General features: G+C 37.3%; 1 protein-coding gene across 1 annotated transcript; it reads right to left on the minus strand.

Moving 5' to 3' along the window:
* Positions 1–9554: 9554 nt before the first annotated feature.
* Positions 9555–24180, minus strand: LOC139141643 (nectin-3-like protein). The gene is made up of 2 exons (XM_070711232.1): positions 24107–24180; positions 9555–10647 (listed from the first exon to the last, which is right to left on the minus strand). The coding sequence occupies exons 1-2, from the start codon at positions 24178–24180 to the stop codon at positions 9555–9557; spliced, it is 1167 nt and encodes a 388-aa protein (XP_070567333.1).
* Positions 24181–24545: the final 365 nt, after the last annotated feature.

Here is a 24545-nt window from a genome sequence, read left to right on the forward strand (position 1 = left end):
AACTGACCCTCCTCCCTCCTTGAGGGGAAAAAAATTCGCGTCGCCGCACCATACATTTCTCTTTTTTTTTTTTTTTTTTTTTAGACGAAAATCTGTGGAAAAATTTATTATTTTAATCATCGAACGGCACATTGATATATTTAAATCACTGTTATGCGGTTTGTCGAATTTTTTGCATAATTTTGTGAAAATAGTATTTCCTATGTAAAGCATGTAATTTTATTCTTTTTTAAATCCCGAAGTTGTCATGTTGAAAATAATTCCGGTTCACTTTCAGTCAAATGAAAACTGCGGCCGGCGACGTCATCGTCGAGTAACCATTGAATCCTATGAAGCGCGCGACTTTCGATATATGAAGCATGTAATAATCACATCATATGACTAGAAAATTCACTTCATGGCAGAATTAAGAAAAATAGCCAAATATGCATGGGCTACCACTCATTGTCACTGGGCTACCAACTTCAGAAAATGGTAGCCAAAGTGGACTACCAGGGGAAAAAGTTAATTTCGAGCCCTGTTAAAGGTAGTGAACTAAAGTGATGTTATGAGACAGTAACATGCGAGGCAGTATATTGAGATTGAGGCTTTACCTTTCAAGTCAGTAAATGTAACTGACATCTGAGGCTTGTACTTCAAGGCAGTGCACACATAAGATCGGAGACTTGAACATTCAAAGCAGTAACTCATTGAGATCCGAGAATTGACTACATGCCTGGACCCCATCTCCACTTTTAGCCTTCGTCCACATGGAGGCAAGGTGCCCAAAGCGAAGAAATACGGTCTAGGCAAGGAATTACTAGAACATTCAAGTTGGTGTATTCTTCCGCAAAGATACATTATAAATGTTCAGGAGGCGCATGCGTATTTCTAATGGAATGATCAAGAGCATCAAACAACCTATACTGACTCCCAATACAAGAATTCTCTTGCCTTCAATATTTGGTATTAAATATTTACATTATTTGATTGCTTTCCACTTTAGTACAGTCGATGCTTTGTGTCATGAGATGTCAAGAGTTGATATGACTACAATATTGATCAGTATCTAATATCTCAAGCCTATATGTGGCAGTCACCATAACGGACAAGTAACTGAGAAGTATATGGAGCGTTCGTATAATGTGATAAATCTACATGAAAACAACATGCAGCCTCGCTGTATTTCACAGTGACTCCTTGTTACTTATCACTTTGTATTCCCTTCCCTCTCCATTAGGTGTATTAAAATAGTAAGGCTAACAATGCTTACCTTTGTGATAGCATTAGACTTACATAGTACTTCAATCAATGCTATTGATTGTAGAGTCAAAGAAGACATCACACTGCACACTCATCCGTTATGTCAATCGTCTCACCTCCTTCCACTTTCATGAGTTTTTATGTTTTAAAAAGAAATCCAACGCTTGTAACCGTTGCTGATTGAAAAATGCATATAAATTTGCGTCTGTATGGAATTTAAGATGTTATGAGAATCGAGTGAGCTTTAGTTTTTATTCCCATTCAATCATGATGCAGATGTTAAAGTGTAAGTCCCGCATAAAGTCAAAGTTTATTTTGCTTAAAATGAGCCAAGCTATATGATTTTTGCCATTCCTACTTTATCAAATAAATGCATCATTCAAAAGAAACGACGCGATTAAATATTATAAAAATGTGATATGTTGCGCGATGTTGAAGTTGGCTGCAATTTGGGTCGTTTCGGAATTCGCGGGCATTGCCACCGGAAATGACGTAACTAATTGAACTTAAGAGTGAGTAAGCGTGTTCACCATTCACCGCCACAGCGAATGCTTACCGCTGTCAGCGCTGTGTCTTCAACATGGTGAGAAGTTATGCTTTTTGTGGCTGAAGGAACCGCAGCCATTGCCAGTTTAACATACATTTTAGGATGCTGCATTAGAATTTGCAAAACTTACAATAAAAGGTCGAAAAGAGGCATCTCGACAAGCGTTTTCTGCGGTGCACATTTTCGAGTGCCTTGCATGCCGTGGCCTTGTGACTTCGCGTCGAATACACAAGGTTCGAAAGCCAGATGTACGGTAAGGTAGAATTTAGTTCTGGAGCTACTCCATCGATTCTGTGATCAAAATGACGTACCGGTACGACCATTGTCACCACGAAGAGTTTAAGTGCATTACCATCAACTTTGGACAAGAGCGAGAATAGCAGCAAGACTGCGACAGGTTGCCTAAAGCATGTCGAGGGGATCTGGGGCATGGAGAAGTATGGCCGTGTTTACATCCACCAGGACTGAACGCCGATTCAGCTGCTTCACTAAAGTGATTGTAAATAAAAAATACAAGTACTACATCTCATATATGAAAATTTTGCGGAGAGAAACTACTTTGGTTTTAATGCTAACGTGACCCTCAGCCGGTTCCACTTCCAGCTGTGTATCAGAAAGATGTGTAAACGTGTTAAACGGTGGACAATTTTCAACTTGATCTCTACTACGTTTATCCATAAATGTCCTGGTGTCATTCAAATTTTTGTGTACAGATTTTGAACGAGGCAATTCATGATAAGAAGTAATGGCAACTCCAGACTTCGTTCATATTTTGTAGCTTGCGGTTGTGTGTACTGTTGTGCGGCACTAGTGTGTGAGACTGTGGTGGGCTCGTCATGGACGGTCAACAAGAGTTCCGCTCCTATTCTCGTTTAGGTTGAGGTCCCGATTGTTAAAATCTGCAGGCCTGTAAATTCTCAACAGCTTTGTCATATCTTCTGTGATAATGACATTCTCAGTTGCACTGGTTTCACTGATGAAATTATCACTATCAACATAGCCAGTGCACTAAGTCGCCATCGCGCGTTCTATAAGTGACAGCTACTTACGCCAAAACGGGGCGAGCTCGGCACTTTCCGGAAAATGTCGCCATTATTGAAGTCAAAACGTGTAACTTCTCCCGTATTTTCGTCAAAATAGCGAACTTGCTAAATACATGGACGAAACGAAGCGAAAGGAACGATACAGGCCTTATGATTGGCTGGACGCTGTAATGTTCATTCTTTTCGTATGCAATCCTTGTTCTGATTGGCTGAACGAAAACGGACGACAGAGTTTCGTTCCTTTCGTTCAGATTCTTTTTCTTGATTGGCTGAACGAAAGTGACGAAAGAACGCAGCGGCTCGTGTGAGACAAAATATCCTCAACTCGTGTGAAAAATCTGATCCCAGGTCCTTGGTGTGTGAGATTCTTTTTCTCACATGACCACAAAATGCGTTAAATTCATACTGGAAACATTGAATGTTTCACTGTATAGGCGACTATCCTACTTCGTGGCCATCTACAGTATTCCGTGTCACTTACACGCGAACTCTGTGGCGAGTTCCGCTGCCGATACTTCAACTTCTGCTACGGACGAGATGTCCAACAGAAAAAAAATTAGCCATATGTTCCAAGTAGCCTATGTTCACCAATTATTTGGAAAATTCGTCCGGTTTTTTGTGAGTCTGTCACCATCCCGGGGTCACAAACAACGTACAACGTTATCCAAAATCATGACAACTCTGTCGTCTGCATCGTCGTACACCCCGCCCTCTTCGGCGAGTCTTATCACCCAACGCCGAAAAGGCCGTGGTATCACTGGCCACGTTTAGCGTTCACGCATTGCTGCAAGGCTCTATGATAGTCAAGAAAAAACCGACGAGCCAAAAAAAACCGACGGCCAATCAGATTGCCCGTTACAGAGCCACTATTCGGCTGTTATCAGGCATAACTTGACCAGCCCGCGCCCCACGCCTCGCTGTGTGCAGTTGCCGACCAAGCATAGAACAGCACCGCTGTGTAAAACCCGTTGTTCAAAACTATTGATCATAAATTTCCTTTACTATAAGTCACGGTATAAACGTTTATGTATCGATCTCTTCATTTAGGTTCACACTGAAAGCTTTCTTTTATCGTGCTGTGGGTATACATGGAGCTAGAAACGTATGAATGGTACATATTGGGCCCTTTCATTCGAGCTGGTGCTCCGCGATACAAATCACAAATGTACGCTAGGCTCCCGATCGTCTCAACACTGCCGAAATCACAGATCTCGGAAAATTGCGTAGTTGTTCAAGTCCGATTATGTTTCATTAATTCATCACAAAAGTTACGCTAACAACGGAATCAAACCAAGAGAGGTGTAGTTTGTTCCATGGGTTTGCAGTTTAGCTGGGTGCGAACACGTATAAGCTTATGCGTACACTCGCTCAGTGTGACCTGGTGACAATTTTCGGACAGGGTATAGTGAATTTCGCCCAAAGCCGTTTCACAAATAACAAGCAGTACAAAATCTTATTACCATACCCTTCGAAACTTTATTGTGTTTATCCTAAAACTGTTAACAGGACGGAAGTGGTATTTAGGGGGTCAAAGTTGCCAAATTGTTGACTCCATAGTGAGTGCGTAGTAATCGGACTGCTATCGCAGTAATCGGACGTCGTATTTGGAATGTGATTATAGGGGCTAAATATTGATATTTTGAAACTTCAAACCCTCGATTTTCAATTTCGATGTGTTTAGAAAACTGTTTGTAAAAAATTTGTGATAAATTAGTTACGTTCAATCCATGGACGACGCAACTATATTTCGACGTGTATGGTGCTTACATCGGACATGGGCTGTCTCTCTGTGTTGCTTTCGACACCTTGTATCGTACGGTGTGTTAACTTCGCAAAGTTTTATAGTGCCCGAAATAGCTTCTGCCGAAAAATCTAACTATTCAAAACGGGACAGCAGCGTCACCTGACTTAATATGCGGTATCATGACTTGTAAAACGCTATCAATACGGAGCGAAGTGAGTACAACGAACAGCATGTCTTTAAATGCCTGAACTGAGATCGTCCGAAAATAGTCACACTGAGTGGCCTTGCAGTGGGACCGGGTCGGGTTCGTTGCTGGCCGTAGTCTGTGTACATACCGAAGCCATAGTATTCACATGGTGTCGCCGTTGCTCTCGATCATGACAGAAAAAACTCTCAAAATTTTGAAAGCTGTCGGATTTAATGCCACATATATCGGAAGAGATGCAACGGAACCAGAGGATCTCAGGCCCTGAAAGCTCAATTGTGTACACACAGACGATGAGGAGCTTACGACCCGACATGACTTTGTAAAACGGATTCGTGATTGGCTAATTCTGATGATATGTTCTCATGAATAATTAATTAACCCCATTCATACTTCCGCACTTTCTCGGCGTAATCTGCCAGAGCTTGATTTTTGCGTAGGTCAGCGGAGCGGAAATTATTGCTCTGGCTCGCGAGAATGTGTCGTCTGCCACTGTACTCTGACCTGCTTACTTTTTTGTTCCGGTCCGTGTGTTACTCATCGTGCCATTGGATACTATTTGCGAGTGGAACGAGAGGCTATTTATAACCCTATCAGAGCTCGTGTATTATATACTGCAGAGTGTGGGACAGTTTCTGAGAGTGTGGCATCGATTTTTCCCACCCGTCGATCCCACATCCCCAGTGGCCAGGAATGTGAGAAATATATTATTTACTGTCAGTTCCTCTTAAAATTATGTTGTGGATGTCTCAGTGCAACTCCTTTTATTTTTTTCAAGGAATACCAACGAGAACAAGTCCCATATACAGTCTTCATAAAATATAAATGAAAAATATAAATGCATAAAGTTCAATAAAACAGTTAGCAAACAAAGACGACTAACGACATGAAACCATTAAGGTGGTATGCGCCTCGTAAGTGTAGGACTTAAAATTTTGCTCAAACTTTCTTTGAGGAATCTTTCAACCATTCTCTTTCAAAATCAAGAATAAAAATTGGGGATGACCGTGCGAATTTTGGTACTAGAGAAACAAATAACCCAAGATTTACCAAAAATTAAGATTCAAAATGGCCGCATCCCCTGTGTTAACTCTGTGGAGTAAAAATAAATTTTCGAATTTCAAAAAACTAAACCGGTAAAAAGTTTTCTTACATCAAGAGCTTTAAAATGGTATATCAGAAAAGAATGGTAAAAGTTTTAGAGTCCGAATATCTGTCCCCGAGGCGCATTCTACCTTAAAATACCTACAGGTTTAAGCATGACATTCCGAGCAGGCGTCTGAAAATTCGATAAGATGAAGTGATATCAGTGGTGGAGTTGGCTATGCACATATCAAGCTGAAAGTAAAAAATAGGGTCGAACAATCAATTGGGGGAAAGATAGGTGTAGAAACATTTGATCCTTTGATAAGTATTGCACAATTAGGAAATGAAATTCATGTCACATGCAGTACTGTAACGTGTATCACACATATTGAAGGTAGATTGGTAGATTGAAAACGTTATTTGAACTTCAGGGTTTAAAATGACCCTACAAAAGGAGCAGAGCTTCGAAACATGTAAAAATTCGAGAGTCCGTATATTGACTCTAGCAACACATTCCGCATCAAACTTAGCCGTCCTCAGATATACGCATTACAAATACGTTTACAATTCATTGCCGTATGGCGACTTTACTGTGACAAAGACGTCATCTCTGACTCGCTTGCCATAAGTAGTTTACGCTACTCAAAGATCTTTAGGTTGTGAGTCAAACGAAAGAAGTGTGCATAGTTTACTTGCTTAGCATATTAATTGTCGACTCACAACACCTTGTAGGCCCATGAGCAGAAAGCCGTGGTTATTAGAAAACCGAAGATTTTTTTATTGCGGCATTATTTTTAGTTTATGTCTGATTCAAGTTTCATTACAGACGTTATCAGGGGCTCAAATGTAAGACCAAGCAAGAATGATAATTGCTTTACACAGAAAAATGAGTAGTTTTGGAAATACACATTTTTTTGACCAAAAATGGCAAACATTGCCTTAAAAATGCAAATTTGCATATTTCTGCACAATTTGAACAAATCTGAAATAGATCATCCCTAGGGACCTATGTACCAAATATCAAAGCTATCTGACTGGTAGTTTTGAAGAAGGAGATTTTAAAGATTTTTTTACCAAAAAACGACAAAAATTGCCTTAAAAATACAAATATGCAAATTTCACCACGATTTGAACAAACTTAAGTGAGGTCACCTCAAGTGAGCTGCATATAAAATTTCAAAGCAATTGGACTTGCGGTTTCAGAGGAGAAGGCAATTGTTGACGGACGACGGACGACGACGGAAAATTAACCTATTCGATAAGCTCCGCGTCGCTGACAGCGGAGCTAAAATAAAAGGTCAAAATAGGTCAAATAAGCCATTTCTGTATCGCAGACAGTCGTATGTTTTCTACAATTTTAATGGGACAGACGACAAAGTAACGTTGTAAGTTTACATCGTCAAATTAAAGTCTACACAAAATTTAAAATAATTATCTGCATCAAGAACTTTTACGTATTCAAAATTTAATCCTGTACATAAATTGAACTTTGCACAGACTAGATTCTACTAGGTCTAATACAATGATAGTGCTTCGTAAGTTTAAATTCAAAAGACTGTTTACCTTCTATAAGCGTGTCAGAATGAATGGGGCAGATATATATTCTTCCAAAAAAAGTCCTACGCGCAGGGTTAGGTGTTGTGTACCGTGTGGTTCGAGGTGTAGGCGTTAACAACACAAAGCAATATAAGTAGACCTAAAAATGACATCGCCATTAAAATAACAAACACCTTACAGGAATAGGCCACCTTGTAGACCGTGTTTATTAAGACAACCGAGATTTTTAATTGTGGCATTATTTGTTTCAGTTTCTCTCTGACACATTTGTAGGCGTTATCAAGGGCTCGATTGTAAGACCAAGCAAGTGAGATACTTGAATTCAATTCACAAAAGGACAGTACTGAATGGTTGAAAAAGGTCAAAAGTTCAGGGACGCCATTTCTGTATTGAACTTTATAGTCGTTTTGTTTACGAGTGTTATGGAACAGACCACATAGTTCACATTTTATGTCCTATCATTCTTTGTTATTTAAATGCACATTTCTAATCTTGTTCTATTTTCTCTGCATACAAGCCAGATAACAAAAGCATGAAATATATATAGAATATCACTGCTACATTTGCTTGAATACACAAAGTCTAACCGAGGTGAAAATGAATAGTAAAAATAGCACAGTCTAATCATCGGTAATCCGACCCCAAGTACAACCCAACACTGAAGTGGGGAAACGTAGGAATTCTAAATTGTTTACTTCTAAGACTTGTAAACTCGTCGTCTACTTTAATCACTTGAATTTAAATCAACATAATTTCTGTTTTCAAAAAGCCGGTTATGATCATGAATAGCTGACCCTGTTGTGGAAAGGTCATCCCGGTTACTCACATACTCTTTGGATGGAAACGGAGCCATGCATGTTTCAATATAAATTTCAAAAATCTCTAAAAAGGAACTACAGCAGTACCTTTTAAAACTGTACTATCATTAATTGTGGTCAAGAAAACAAGTACACTTTCTCAGAGGATATTAAAATGCAGCATTGCCCATAAAATAACGTTGGAAATTACACTTTAACAGTTTGTAACACGATTGGAACTATTTTGGGATAATCGGATGGTGAAGTGATGTCGGTTTCATTAGCAAGTGTAAGCTCATCTGCTTTTCTTTTTAAGTTACACGCTTGTTTTTATGACAAATTTATAATATTTCGATTCAGGTATAGGGCACCTAACACTTTGAGAACTTTGGAAAAAAAAGATCTACCTCTCCTAAATTATTTCCAATTGCGTTCTGTGTAGATTGTTTGAGCACAAGGTATTTCGACATGATTAAGAGCGTTGAAAAAACTGCAGTTCAAGCAGAAAAAATACTGACAAATGCTCCAGCCAGAGGATTATTAAATACGAAAGTAAATTTAAGGTAAGTCAAATATAATGAATAATTAGACTGGGCCTTGAAAACAGCAGTAATGCATGTAAGCATCATTCAAATCAGATGAACAAAATACTAAGCTTATTGTCTACAGCTACTACTGTGAACAGTTTTCTGCTGATTAAAAACTTGTTTTTGAAAAGAAAATTATTTGAAACTCGATATTTAAAATATTCATTTGTGTGATTTGTTTTGAATGCCTTAATTTTCAGCTTTCTTGTGTATACGATCGGACCTTTTTGTACTTCCTTCGAAGTCAAGCATGACATCTAACTTCAATTTTATTGTCCTAGTAAGCCCTGTGTAAACATTATCACTTTGTTTTCCAATGCTTTGATAATGTTCATCTTCACCTGCAAACTGTCTTGAAGGGATGTTGGTGTAGTTACCTGTATCTGTAACTTTACTCTCCTTTCTGGCTTTAACGGTCGTGGCGTCATACTCCTTTATAACTTGATAATTTTGTTCATCGTCATTGTTCATATCTCTTTCAATGCCAAGATTGTCCTCAGTATTTAACTCGATGTCACCACGTGATTTCACTCTGTCTGCGAGATTTGAGTTATTGCCGTATCTCCATTCCATTAGTCTACGCTTGTTCATAAAATAGCATACGACGGTAGTACTGAAAACTCCCAGTATTAGTCCAACAAAGAAGAGTCCAATAGAGAGGCCTACGTTGTTTGTTCCAGCTGCCTTTTCACTCGCACAGTATTGTTGACTCATAGTTGTTGCATGAGTATCGGTTGCTGTCGGGATCATTTTGAAAAAAGTTCCGTTTGAGGCCTCTGAGAATACGGTTGCTTGGTCGATGGAAATGGAATATTTACCGTCAATGTTACACTGTCACTACCTGTACCGATGACATTGGTTAACTCACATGTTATGGTGTGATCACCATTGTCACGTGAACTAAATGTAGAAATACGTAGAGACATTCCTTCCAGTCTAAATCTACCACCACTGTTCACTACGTCATCGTCATAATACCAAACAGTCTCTGTAACTTGTGGATTTGCATCTTGGTTGCAGTGCAGCACTATCTCGTCATTCTCCTCTGTTACCATGACATCAGTTGGATCGATTGTCACTATTGGTGCGTACTGGATATTGAAGTTGAGGGAACAGGTTCTATCAGATAACAAACCCGGATGTTGAAGGGTGCAGGTAAATGTCAATGTCGAACCGTCGTTGCGGGATGGGATCCAGTCAATAGCAATATATAAAGTGTTATCATCGTTACCATGGGTTTCCCTCGGTAGGGGTCCACTTTGGTCGTTACGAGACCAAAATAATCCAACTGCCGGGGTAGATTGACTAGAAAGACAAGTCAAAGTGTGTGTTACACCAGACAAGACAATTGTTGTTGTTGCCGTTGTTGTTGGTCCGGTTGTAATGACATCTTGTCCGTTTGGATTACTCACTCTGCAAACTGGGTAGTTTGATGTTGGAATGACGTAAATGTTAACTTCGGCTGTCCTTGATCTTCCATCAGGCACTGCGGCGTCATTCTGCGACCATGTCACTGCACATTGATAGCTACCACTGTCAAATTCAGCGGTACTTGGCGACACTGACCTCACTTGTAAAGTGAATCGTAAAGCAGTACCGTACGCATTGATTCTGTATCTATCATTAGTTACGTCGACCAACCAACCTTTGACATTGTCTCTAAAACTGTAGCCATCACTGATGATTTCTCCGTTTTTATACCACGATACCGTCTGATTGGACTCCAGTGAATCCACTTGGCAGTCTAGGAAAAATAATCGCCAGTCACGGTACTTCCGTATGTGTACTCTTCGTGACACCTGCTGGCTCTTCAACAAACTGAACTCCGGAAACGTATTTCTGTCCAAACAGAACACAGTGAAGTGTAATTGGTATCAGCAATATTCAGCATACATCATATCAAACAATGTTTGTAGAATACAGAGTCAGTTCTTGAATTGACACAGATTTGATGTTTCCGGGTGCAATAAAAATTACTTGCGATAAACTGATCTTTCACAACGGTGGCGCTGGTAGCCATAGTTCAGGGGTCACCGTACGCCAATTGGTTTCACTAGTAATCTAGCCCCTCGTGCGCATGAATAAATGAAGTTCCCTCCACTTCAAAACATCTTTCTACTCTAAACTTCATTTTTACTTCACGCGTAAAGGAAAGTGAGACATATTTAGGGGTCAAGTTCTACTCAAATTATTTAAAGTGGACCATGGTGCTAATTTAGTTTGTGATGCAAATGCTTTCTGAAAAAGGTTGCAACTTACTGTAATTTAAGACAGAAAACTGCTCAAATAAGCTGCTTTTGCGACGGACGGTACTTTAAATGATGTATTTTATTCCTGTTCTACATTTACATAACTCTTACCGTTTTCATTTCGATGTAAGGCCATGCATACATCATAATGTTAACCGTTCATAATGTGATAGTGTCCCTTAGTGTAACATTTTCCCGGATTAGACTAACATTTCGTTCCGCAGAGTTGTTTGCAGTGAATATATGGTGATCAATGTGAACAAGTCAGTAAAAAGAAAGATTTAAATATTGGCATCTAATGAAATTTCTCGGCATAATCTTATAAAATCTTGCATTCGATGTGTTGTACAAAATCTACCACTGTCTTTACTGCCTTGGGCGATAATTGATTCAGTATGTAATTATAGCAATATTTAGCGTGGTACTTTTGTGACTTTTTGTTTATCCGAACGAGATTACGAAACACATTGAGATAAAAAATGAGACGTATTTGACAAGCTATCGATACATTTTGAAAAGGCCAATTTGTTTTGTAAATTTTTCAATTCAGTTTTCAATAACAATATTGCTGCTGATATCCCGACGTTGCTACTATAATTGAAGACCAATTTTCTATTGATATTGATGTCAATAGTGTCAGAAAAGAGTTGCTTTGAATTAGCACCAGCAAAGCTATAGGAAGTGATGGCATTCCCAATATGTTTTTGAGGGAATGTGCAAATGAACTTGCTATACCACTTACCATCTTATTCAATAGGTCTATTAAAGAGGGGATTTTTCCTGATATCTGGAAACGTGCAAACATTATCCCTATTTTCAAATCAGGAAGTCGTTCAAAAGTTGAACATTACCGGCCGATTTCCATTTTACCAAGTCTGTCTAAAATCTTTGAAAAGATAGTTCACAGACAACTCTCACATCATGTTTCCAATTCCATATCTACTAATCAGCATTGCTTTGTTTCAGGTAGATCTTGTATCACTAATTTATCTATTCTTATGAAAGATCTTCTCTCAGCAGTTAACAGCAAATCACAATGTGATAACATATATACCGATTTTGCTAAAGCATTCGATAGTATAAATCATAAACTATTACTTCATAAGTTGACTTCTTTGGTGTCCAGGGCACTTATCTGAAATGGTTTAATTCATATCTTGATAACAGGCTACACAGAGTGATTATAAAAAATGCTTTTTCTGAGTGGACTCCCGTCCTTTCGGGCGTTCCTCAGGGTTCTCACCTTGGTCCACTTTTATTTATTCTTTTCATTAATGACATCTCTGATAATCTTGTGTCAGATTCGTTACTTTTTGCCGATGACATGAAGATTTATCGTATCATTGATTCGGATAATGACTCTTTAATGCTGCAATCTGATATCGATAGAATTGTCAGCTGGTCCGACACTTGGTTATTGAATCTTAATCCTACTAAATGTAAAGTTCTTACTGTTTCATTGAAAAGAAATGTTCATATTTTCCCTTACAAACTCGACACTCATGCATTGAGTAGAGTCAGTACATGAGAGATCTCGGTGTTATTATTGACCAAAGATTATATTTTTGTGACCATGTAAATAACATGATTCAAGGTGCTAGAAAAGCTCTCGGTTTTATTATGAGGAATAGCCATTGTATTAACAGTGAGCACGTTTTAAAATTATTGTACTTTACCTTGGTAAGGTCTAAGCTTGAATATGCTTCTGTTATTTGGAACAGTATAAGTAAACACCAGTCTGATAGAATTGAAAGAGTACAGCATAAATTTTTAACATTTCTTCATAAAAGAATTACTGGTTTTTACAGTGATGACATTGACTCGTTGTGCAATATTTACAATTTACAGTCATTAAAATCAAGGAGGACTATTTTTGATCATATATTTTTATATAAATGCATAAATGCGAAGTTTAATGTTAATGCTTTAGCTTCATTTTTTAGTCTTCATGTACCAAGGTTTTCAACTCGGCGTACTACTTTGTTTCATGTGCCATTTGGTAGAGTTAATTGTGTTCGTGACTCTCTTTTTAGTAGAATTCCGAGACAATTTAATTTGCTTTTAAACGAATACAATGACATTGATCCTTTTTCTGTAAATTTAAATGGTTTTAAAAACGTTTTAAAACATTGTTTTCTCAGTATTTGTTAAAGTTTGTTCGTCTTGTCTTCATGTTTTAACTCTGTATCTGTATTTTTACTAACAGTCTTCCATAAATGGCCTCGGCTGTGGAAGTCATTATTAATAAAATAAATAAATAAAAAATAAATACATCAAGGTCCAGGTACTACGGGTTGATTTGACGCAAATTTTCTACTTAAACCTAAATTTCTCAGCAATTTACTCTGCATAATCGCGGTAACTCCGAATCACAATCGTACTTCTCTAGCCGTACATTCTCCGTCACTGCACAAATATTATCATTTGTCGGTGAAAGGAATCATTTTCTTCTTGATCAAATGCTTACGTTTTGATTTTCACTCGGAGAGATTCGTCGATAAAATGATGGGCAACAAATAGAAAAACTACTGACGGGAAAAACAAAGATTTCGCTGAGCATGTGAAGTTAAGATTTAAAAAAAAACATTCAAAGTAGAATAAATATTCATACTTAAGAATCTTAACTTGATACCAAATAAAGAAGGAAACCATGGCATCGCGGTTAGTACATAAACCTTCGAGGGTCTATTGCCAGTCTACTACAGCTGTATTTGTTCCTCTTGGACACTTTTCCAGCGGTTTTTCATTTCAGGTGAACAGGCTTTCACTCCATCATTTCAGAAATGCCATTGCATGTTACCCAATTCTAGATCGTGATTAAAGATAACAGATCAACTGAAACAACAACAAAAACACAAAAGCAACAAAAAATCAAAGGAAGCGGTACTCATACGTCAACGTAGAGGGCAGTTCAAATATATCCGTATACCACTTCTCAGAAAATAACACATTCTTGTCGTCTGTTAAAATGGCTTCATATCTTCACAAACTAAACACCTCGCGTTGACTGACTTGACTCACTTGCACAGAGGTAAGGTAATGAAACAAATGGTGCGAAGGCTTTTCCTCACTGAATTATTAAAATCTGAGAAATTCGTGAAAGTATCGCGTGTTTGTTGATCAAATCTTGTTGAGGATCACTAGGAACAGCATTTGTGTTTGTGTGTCTGGCAAACATATATTGTTTCATATATACACTCATGTGTACACTTTACACTCCATTTATGGTTTTCAGGGGAATGGAATAGTGGAAAAAACACACTGTTTAAGTACATGCCACAAAAAGGACCTTTGTTTACATTACGCGTCATAAGTCAGAACAAAACAATCAGTGTATGTTCAAAATATTTTAAAGTTTATGTCAGATTATGCTAATTTGACAGAAACCAATGGTTTGGTAATGAATGGAAAATGATGAATAAATGAGGATCCCCTATGGAAATAATAACTATGTGGAAAAGATACAAATTGTATATGTTGGCGGCCATTTTGAATATTTCATAAGGTCAAATGACCATTATTTGCATATTTGTGGAACAAGTCTTCTATGGTGATTTTAATAATATGTGGTATTTCAAGCGAGTGAAATAAACAACAGTTTCTGTTCAACATGCGATCCGTACAATTTACAAGCAGTGCGTTATTTAGTTTACAAACTACTGTCAGCCACTCACATCTCATCGGATCAGAGCTGCTTAGAAATCATCTACAAATACAAAGAAGAAATGTTTTACTGCTTGTTGCTCTTTAATTTGGCCATAGACCCTCGAGGGTCTATGATTTGGCTCGCAAAACATGCACAAATAGAAAAAAGGAGTTGCAAGACTGAACAAGACTGTGGCTGTGCCTACACTGAACTTCTTACAAATTATCACAGTGCGAGCAGTCAACTTGGTTAAAAACCTTTAAAAGGGTTCCCTAAGATAATTTTATTTTTACAGTGAACACTAGACCGAATGTTCTTTAGATTCACCCAAGGAATTTTCGGTTTATTACTTTTTACCTTAATGAAAAAATTAAATACAGTAACGTGATTTTTGGACGATTTCCTTTTCTTTCTATCCGAAAGCGATCCGAAAACCTATGAGAAACTGTTTTTTTGTGAAATATATGAAAAAAGAGAATTGCGAACATTATTCTAGTTCTGGATTCTTATGAAATCACAGGAATAATCCACTATCTAAAGAATATAAACCAACAGTCTCATTACACATGCATATAATAAGACATAAAGAGAAAGCATATCACGAAGTACCTGAACTTACAACACATTCCAAGTCGTTCAGAAAGATCTGTTTTAAGTCTCTAGAGAATAATAATTTTTTCAACTTTCACAAGTAAGACAATGAAACTTCACTCGATCAAAAGGGTTTAAAATGACTCCGTACGAGCAGCCGAGTTGAGATGACGTATATTGGCCAAAGATGCACATTCCTCATCTAGCGTAGCCTTTGTCATGTATTCGAATTAACCTTACAAATACTTATACAAGTCATTTTGAATCCACATAGTCGTATGGCGACTCGACAAAAACGTCACCTTTGACCCGCTTGTCATAAAATACTTTACTCTAGTAGAAATACTTAGGACATGAGTCAACCAAGGCGCATTCTATATACCTGTTTGTTGTTGTCCACCATTCCAGTACATTTTTTTAAATTTAACATTAAAAACGTCTATGTTTCGTTATTTACCAAAGTCTTGGCGATTAATGTTGCCTTAATCATTGTAAAAAGCCTATAGACAATAAGGGACGAAGTGAAAATATTATACAAGGGTAAATATGATATTGAAAAGCACTTGCAATTAAAAGTAGAGGAAGTACATGGAACTATCACCAAATTAAAAAAAGAAATAAATATTCTGAGTGGTACACTGCAAAAGCCGACCGGAGACATAATTACTGGAGGACAAGAATAGAAAAATAAAAGCAACGAAAGCATCTAATAAAACGGGAAAATGATGAAGCAAAACAACTTCAATGTTGGAAAGAAGAAGTAGCAAACTCACATATGACTGACCTCGATAAGAAAAATTACCAGTTCCATACCATTTTCTCAAAGTAACATTCTCTTTTAACTGTCATTTGTTCGTCTTTTATCTAGATGGGACGTTTCAGTCTTATCGTCCTGCACAGTCCACACGAGACTTCTCATTTGTAAATCATTAACGCACAATCAAGTTTAGTGATCACTCTGTCTCCTCCGATAGTGTTTTGTTGAAACCTTCACTTCATACTTTCGCTGCTTTTATTTTCTGTTCTTATCTTTTAGAACTTACTGCTCAGTCGGTTTTTGTACTTCTGTAAAACATAGTGCACTTCGGAAACATTTCTCCCAGTCTGAAGTTATGTTCGCAAGTTTGACACACAAATCAGAGTGACTATGGGATTGGCATTGGGATTGGTGCATAAGTAAACAAATTGTGCATATTTATTTGCATTCCAAGGCCTCCGGCGCATATGCAAAGGGGGTTAAATTACTCGATCTAACTCTATTTACTTATCTGTCTATTTATTCATCTTTTTATATATTTTTATCTGTATTTTCGAAATGCATTATTTCACATAGCAAATACAGCGTCTTATATCTTATAATTCTGCTGGTATTGGCAGAGAACCGTAAATAAAATAATAAGATAGAAACGTATCCATGTTATGCAACCGAGCGAAAATGTTTGTTTGTTTATGGTGGGTGTGCTAAATTAATCACAGACAAATTAAACTTTATCTATCAAGCTGATCTTAATTTAGCTGTATTTACTATTGAATTCAAAAGAAAGTTTACTATCTAGCTGAATCGAAATAGGTTGAAACATGGTGAATATATATATATATGTGTCAAAAGAGTGAATATCACCGTTACACACTTAATACACTACAATTAAATTATATTTCATTACACGAGAATGTATTCTACGTGATATTATCAAAAATTATATTACCATGCCCTACCGGTCGCATATTGATTGGTCGAGCTGAACCACAAGTACATAGTAATGGTTTGTTTACATGCCCATGAATATGAATAATAAGATTAACAACTCAGAGTATCGTAACTTTACAGCTGAAACGTAAATCATAATCAATCACAAAATAAAATGGAGCACTTGTGGGCCAAGTTGAGATACTTCTTTTCTGAAAAAATCTCCGGATTTGCCCAATTTTTACAGCGCGCGTGACAGTGCGTCGCGTATTGCTCAGTTCTAGGGCCCAATTGTCGTTCGCTTGGGAAATTTTCGCAAATTTTGACGGTTTTCTTGGGTTCGTTGATAACATAATGGAAATAACAGACTCCGCTCTGGCCATTAACGTTTATTTATTGGCGCGGGCTCGAGGAAAGCGGAATTAACGGGGTCAGCAAGCCTCGCCCGTTAATTTCTGGCTTTCCTCTCGCCCTTGCCCATAAATAAACGTTAATGGTCAGCGCGTCACCCGTTATTTCTATAGTGTTTGGCAAATTAACTCACAGTATATCACAAGTTGAAGTTAAACAACATACGTGTCGTCTCGAATAGTTCACGCCAAAAACTTATATGTGTTTCAATTAACATACCCTTTTGAGATAGGATAGACCTGCTCGGAACATTTATTGTTCATTTTAAATGGATGCGACGAATAATAAAAAGGAAACTTCGGCAAATCACTAAAAGTTTGAAAATGGGAAAAGAGCTTAAATAAGGAAGTCTAAAATAGGTAGGAATACCGGAATGAATATTTTTTTCCATGAGTCAAAGTGCTTATCAACTGCTCAACACTAAGCTTTTCAACGAGACATTTTAGTGGTCGCCTGGTGATAAATATGGGAGATAATTTAGAAAATGTACCTCATTCCTTTGTAAAAGAGAGCAAATTACACTACAGCATATTTAATATGAGCTCTATTTGAAGTCTAACAGATACTCATCCAAGGAAAACAAATGAAGCAAAAGTTCTCAAAAACATCCACGGGCTAACAAAATGTATAAAATATTGTGCACCGTGTCTAACAACGTGATCAATCTGTTTCTAAAATTTAAAGTTTTGCCAACTGACAATGGAAGCAACATTGAATTATCTTCTATTTTAAGTGGAATATCGTATGTCAGACAGTTATGTCCATTACCCAGACAATATATATCTTACTTCAAATTGTGTTGCTTTTGTTGTTGTTGGTGGTGGTGAGTTCAGTATACACACTATCACTGCGTTTTCCAAGGCTTTGATAATGTTCACTTTTGCCTGCAAACTGTCTTAGGGGGACATTTGGGTGGATAATAACCGTAGCCTCTGTAACGTCACCCTCGTCTCGGGTGTTAACACTCAAGGCGTAATCATCATTTATATCTTCATAATTTACTTCATCGTCAATGTTCGAATCTCTTTGTATGCCAACGTTATCTTTGGTATCCATTTCAATATCATCACGGGATCTCGCGCCGGCTACGAGATTTGACTTATTGACATATATCTGTTCAATTCGACCACTCTTGTAAAGGAAAAAGCATATAATAGTGGTAATCAAACCACCGACAGTTAGACCAGCTAAGAGGAGTCCAACAGCAAAAGAGATGCTTGTAGTTGCCGTATTCGAACAAACGACGGCGCCTCTTCACATAAATAATTTTGAGGACACATATTTATTATGTTGTCGGTTGTTGTTGTTTGACTTATTATGTTATCGTTTGTTGTTGTTGTTTTTAGTTATTATGTTGTCAGTTATTGTTGTTTCAAGTGATTTTGAATACAGGCCCGTCAGAGATCTTTCGGAATGTGGCTGGTTTGAAGATTTAAGCGGAATATCCACTGTCAAAGTTGCACTGTCTCTGCCTGTACCGATGATATCGATTATGTGAGTTTCACATGTTACAGTATGATCACCATTGTCCATCGGACTGAATCCTGAAATCTTTAGATACTTTCCTTCCAGTCTAAATCTACCACCACTGTTCACTACGTCATCGTCATAATACCAAACAGGCTCTGTAATTTGTGAATTTACATCTTGGTAGCACTGCAGCACTATCTCGTCATTCTCCTCTGTTACCACGACGAAAGTTGGGGCGATTGTCACAACTGGTGCGTTCTGGATATTGAAACTGAACGAACAGGTTCTATATAGCAATCCCGGATGTTGAAGACCACAGGTAATTGTTGAAGATGATTGGTCATTTCTTGACGGTATCCAATCATAAGTAGTGTAGAATAACCCATCACCATTTAAACAACCGCTTGGCTCTGGTAGCTGGACTGACGCAATTTTTTGACCATGGATACAATTATGTCTATGAAATTTACAAAACCAATAAGGAAAGCTAGTGCAATCTTAATGTCAACCCTAGGCACAACATGGTATCGCACTTCAAATGGTGTTGTTGATAGTCAGCCTTTCACATGCATTGTTCAACCGAAGGTGTTGATCAAGTTCTTCTGACCCTGCAGTTGACGGGACATTTGTTACAGTATAATCTTCTTTGAATTCAACGATCGCGACTGTCCAAGTGATATTTTCATTAGCTCTCCATCACAATGTCGTCAAGGGATTTCACGATGTTGCCAAGATTGAGTTGTGACAATGCTTCAGACCTCTTCTACCCTACCTGTGCCCGAGGAAACAAACATTTGCGCTACTAAAACCCCCGCCACACGATTCATGGACAACAGTTCGACACAAAGTCCAATGCTAAATGCCCAATTTCGATAGTCGTCATGACTTCCCTCATAGCCTTAGCTATTTCTAGTGAGTGAGATGGTGAGTGAGAAAGTGAGAGGTCGCAAGACTAACTCTTGTTACAGCATTGGTGCCTGCCTGTCTGTCTGTCTGTCTGTCTGTCTGTCTGACTGTCTGTCTGTCTCTCTCTTTCTGTCTCTCTCTGTCTCTTCACTCTCACTCGACTCTCTCTCTCTCACCCTCTCTCCTGATTTTTTTTATTTGAAATTAGGTCAGTCTTACTTGTCAGAAGAGAGAATTTTCATTTACCGTGAATGTCATGATTAATAATATTATTCGCCTAGATTTGGCCAAAAAAATATGTGTTACTGGTAACCAAACCTACTTATGTAAAACCCTCAGACACTAAACTTTTTAGCTCACGCGTTCGCACACGTTGTCTAATGTCGTAGCGATGTCTGTCTGCCTGCATGTCCGTGTGTGTGAGTGTGTGACTGTCTGTCTGTCTGCCTGTTTACACAATAACTCAAAAACGCCTGAACGGATTCAAGTCAGATTTGGTACACAGGTACCATATGCTACTTGCAAGAACTGATTAGATTTTGGTTAGTGTGGCTTGCATATTAATGAAGTTATGCAATATTGTTTTTTTCCGTACAATGGTTTCCCTATGGAGACGGTAATGACAGTGTAGACATATATCAAGAAATACTGCACAAAATTTCATGAAACTTATCACAGATAACAGTCTCCGAATATTATGATGATATTGTGAGTGTCATGTCAATTATCTGCTAATTTGCATATTTAATGAAATTTGTTATTAGTGATTTAACTTCGAAATTATGGCACCAAATTTGATGAAACCTGCTACAGATATTGATCTTACTGAGAAGCTTTGGGCAGTGTCAAGTTAATATATAGCTCATTTGCATATTTAATAAAGTTTTGTAATCAGTTTTATAACTCTGAAATAACTGCACAAAATTTGATGAACTCTGCTGCCGATACTGATCCGGCAGATATCTGACTTTTTAAGAAGCATTGAGTAGTGTGAAGTTAATTAAGGGTTCATTTGCATATTTAATGAACTTTGTAATTAGTGATATAACTCTGAAATTATGGTACCAAATTTGGTGAAACCTGCTACGTATATCGTTTTGATAAATATCTAATTGTACTGAGAAGCATTTGGCAGTGTCAAGTTAACAAATAGGTCATTTGCATATTTTATGAAGTTTTGTAATTAGTGATATAACTCTGAAATAACTGCCACCAAATTTGATGAAATCTGCCGCAGATACTGATCCAGCAGATATCTGACTGTGTTGTGAAACATTAAAAAGTGTGAAGTTAATTAAGGGTTCATTTGCATATTCAATGGACTTTGTAATTAGTGATATGCCTCTGAAATTATGGCACCAAATTTGATGAAACCTGCTACAAATATTGATCTGATAAATATCGACTTGTCGCGTTTAGCTTTGAGCATTATCAAGTTAATAACTAGCTCTTTTGCATATTAACTGAAGATTTGTAATTAGTCATATAACTCTGAAATAACTACACGAAATTTGATAAAATCTGCCGCAGATACTGATCAGGCAGATACCAGACTGTCTTGTGAAGCATTTAGTAATGTGAATTAATTAAGAGCTCATTTTCATGTTTAATGGACTTTGTAATTAGTGATATGACTCTAAAATTATGGCACCAAATTTGATGAAACCTGCTATAGATATTGATCTGATAGATATCTAATTGTCCAATTAAGCATTGAGCAGTGACAAGTTAATAAACACCTAATTTGCATATTAAATAAAGTTTTGTAATTAGTGATTTAAGTACGAGAGTACTGTGCGAAAGTTGATAAAATCTGCTACATATAATTATTTGACAGATATGTGATTATTCTTTGAAGCATACTACTATGTAATCAACTTCTTGTAAACCACGTGAGCATATTCAGTTAACATGTGGTTTCTTCATTAAATGATTAAAATCGGGCTGTAGTGACGTGCTCGGTAATTTCGCCCTTACCGTTGTGGTCGTTTACTTTCCGCGTCGTTTACTTTCCGAGGCGAGGCTACGCGGAAGTAGACGACCACAACGGCAAGGGCGAAATACCGAGCACATCACTGCAACTAGATTTTAATCAGATTGGTGGTTTCTTAGCATTTACGAATATCATGCGTGATTTGCCAAAGTCAACTGTTTGTTGACAGGTCGTACTCAACAACAAAATATAAATTAAAAGGTTACGATAGATCCACCTATTTTCCTTAGCCTAAATAATGGAAACACGATATTTTACGCTTACCGGGGAACTTTATTGAATTATATCGCTAACTTCTCTATCTTTTCCCACTACTGTAATCATGAGCCAAAATAAATCAAAACTAGGCATTAAATAGCGACCGACTTTCAACGGATATCAATAGAACATCGGAATAAGATTGTGAATAGCACTGTCCGTAATCATGGTTATCTATCACGAAACACATTTCCCCTCATGCCCATGAATGTAAATATTAAAACAATGACTAACCTACAGCAATACATCGTAATCTGGAGATGGTCTAACGCCAGAACTGCCCGTTCATTATAAATCTGCCTTCTCCGGTTTGCTTGATATTAGCATTTTACTGTCGGCATTGGAATGGTTTTTTTTAAAATTTCAATTCAGAAAAATATACTTGTAAAACAGATGGAGGCTCCATGCGAGAAATTAAAGATTTTCACATCGACTCATTAACCGTGTTTCGCTGATATATTTTATTGATTTTGTTAATCTCATTTAATATGCTAATTTTACATCACATAATTCTTAAAATTTATCATGGAAAAATAAATCATTTTGCATCACACTCACACTACTTCTTGGTTTGCTGTGAAAGCGTTGATAATGATACATTCTCAGCGTCCTCGGCTAAAAGTAAGGAACAGATTTGATTGGACAAAGGCCTGTAACAGAGATTTAGGATTTGTTGCCCTCAAGAATCGTACTTTTATCAAGAAAGAGGGGATAACAAAGGAAATAAGAAGTGTTACATTTCATTTCCTGGATATAAAACTAAATATCAATGATGGGAAATACAGTGTGCCGCCCGTACAGAAAACTGGACATTAACAGGATGCATGTACATAAGCGATAAAACCATAACCTCTTCAATAATTAATGACATTCCTGGTGCAAGTAGATATTATAAGGGCCAGGTGCAGTTCAATCCTCTCCCATGACTGGGCCTTAGGATGTTTCATGTTTCCATGAGATCTAATAATCGACAAGAAAAAGGCAATCTGATATCATTGACTTACATATATATATATATATATATATATATATATATATATATAATATATATATATATAAACAGATTACTTCAAGTACAAAGTAATGAAATCTATTACAAAAGTTTCATGCATCTTGCAATCCTCAGATAGAATGAAAGGATTACTAGCTCTGCTTTAGCATTGAGTACTGTAATTTCCCACGAGGACATCTGTATACTTCGATAAATATATATATATATATATATATATATATATATATATATATATATATATATATATATATATATATAATATATATATATATATATATATATATATATAGTTACATGGAACTCGTATCAAAGATTTTTAACATGAAAACAAATTTTGAATTACAAAAATATCAAGTACTTTCCCCTATTGTTAGTATTGTAAGTCTATAAACCCATTTTGATAATACATTCCTTAAATTAATTTGTCCTAAAGATACGTTTTGTGACATAGCGATCATCTTTGACCCAAAGTATATAGTTGACACTCTGGACTTGAATTTGACACGTAGTGAGTCAGGAAAAAGTAGTATTGAGAGTTTTCAATCTTGTCACAGAATTTTATGTTTGCCAACGCCTTGTGTGTTGGAGAAAGTAAACTAAGGTGAAACTCGACGAAATAAGTAAAAATTGGTGACCCACCCTGTCCATATTTACCGTCCTCGATTTTGCTGTAAATTTATTGGCACTGTGGTCTCCCCGGTACTTTTACCACACAAAATACAGAACCTACTAGAAGAAGTTATGTCGCTCTATAGGTTATGCAAGTACTTAATACGGTGAGTCGTGAGGCGACGTTTTTGCAACATGGAACAAAAAACTTTTGTGTGCCTGTTTCTTGCCATCCTGTTTTCTAACTGCCTCAACGATTATGCCTGTTTCTTGCCATCCTGTATTCTAACTGCCACAGCGATTGAGCCTGTTTCTTGCCATCCTGTATTCTAACTGCCACAGCGATTGAGCCTTTTTCTTGCCATCCTGTATTCTAACAGCCACAGCGATTGAGCCTGTTTCTTGCCATCCTGTATTCTAACTGCCACAGCGATTGAGCCTGTTTCTTGCCATCCTGTATTCTAACAGCCACAGCGATTGAGCCTGTTTCTTGCCATCCTGTATTCTAACAGCCACAGCGATTGAGCCTGTTCTTGCCATCCTGTATTCTAACTGCCACAGCGATTGAGCCTGTTTCTTGCCATCCTGTATTCTAACTGCCACAGCGATTGAGCCTGTTTCTTGCCATCCTGTATTCTAACTGCCACAGTGATTAAAAATGTAACTACATGTAAAGTGAATATGAAATATGCTAATTACCTACATCATGCATATTAATAATGCTATCACAGGTACAGTAATAAATTGAACCATGAATATATTGCAAATATTTCCAGATACCACAATACAATGTGGTTGCTATGTACCCTTAAATTTGTAAGAGGGAAGGAAGTAGAGTTGAACTTTCTAAAATAGTAAATACATTATAACTTGAATTGAAATCAGCATAATTTCTCTTTGCAAAA

This window comes from Ptychodera flava, chromosome 10 (assembly GCF_041260155.1).
Source record: "Ptychodera flava strain L36383 chromosome 10, AS_Pfla_20210202, whole genome shotgun sequence".
Taxonomy (NCBI): Eukaryota; Metazoa; Hemichordata; class Enteropneusta; family Ptychoderidae; genus Ptychodera; species Ptychodera flava.

Coding starts and splice junctions, on each gene's coding strand:
- LOC139141643 (XM_070711232.1), bottom strand. CDS start 24,180: ATGGCAAGAACAGGCTCAATCGCTGTGGCTGTTAGAATACAGGATGGC. Junction 10,648..24,106: donor CAGGCTCAATCGCTGTGGCT/GTTAGAATACAG, acceptor CTGTTTGGACAG/AAATACGTTTCCGGAGTTCA.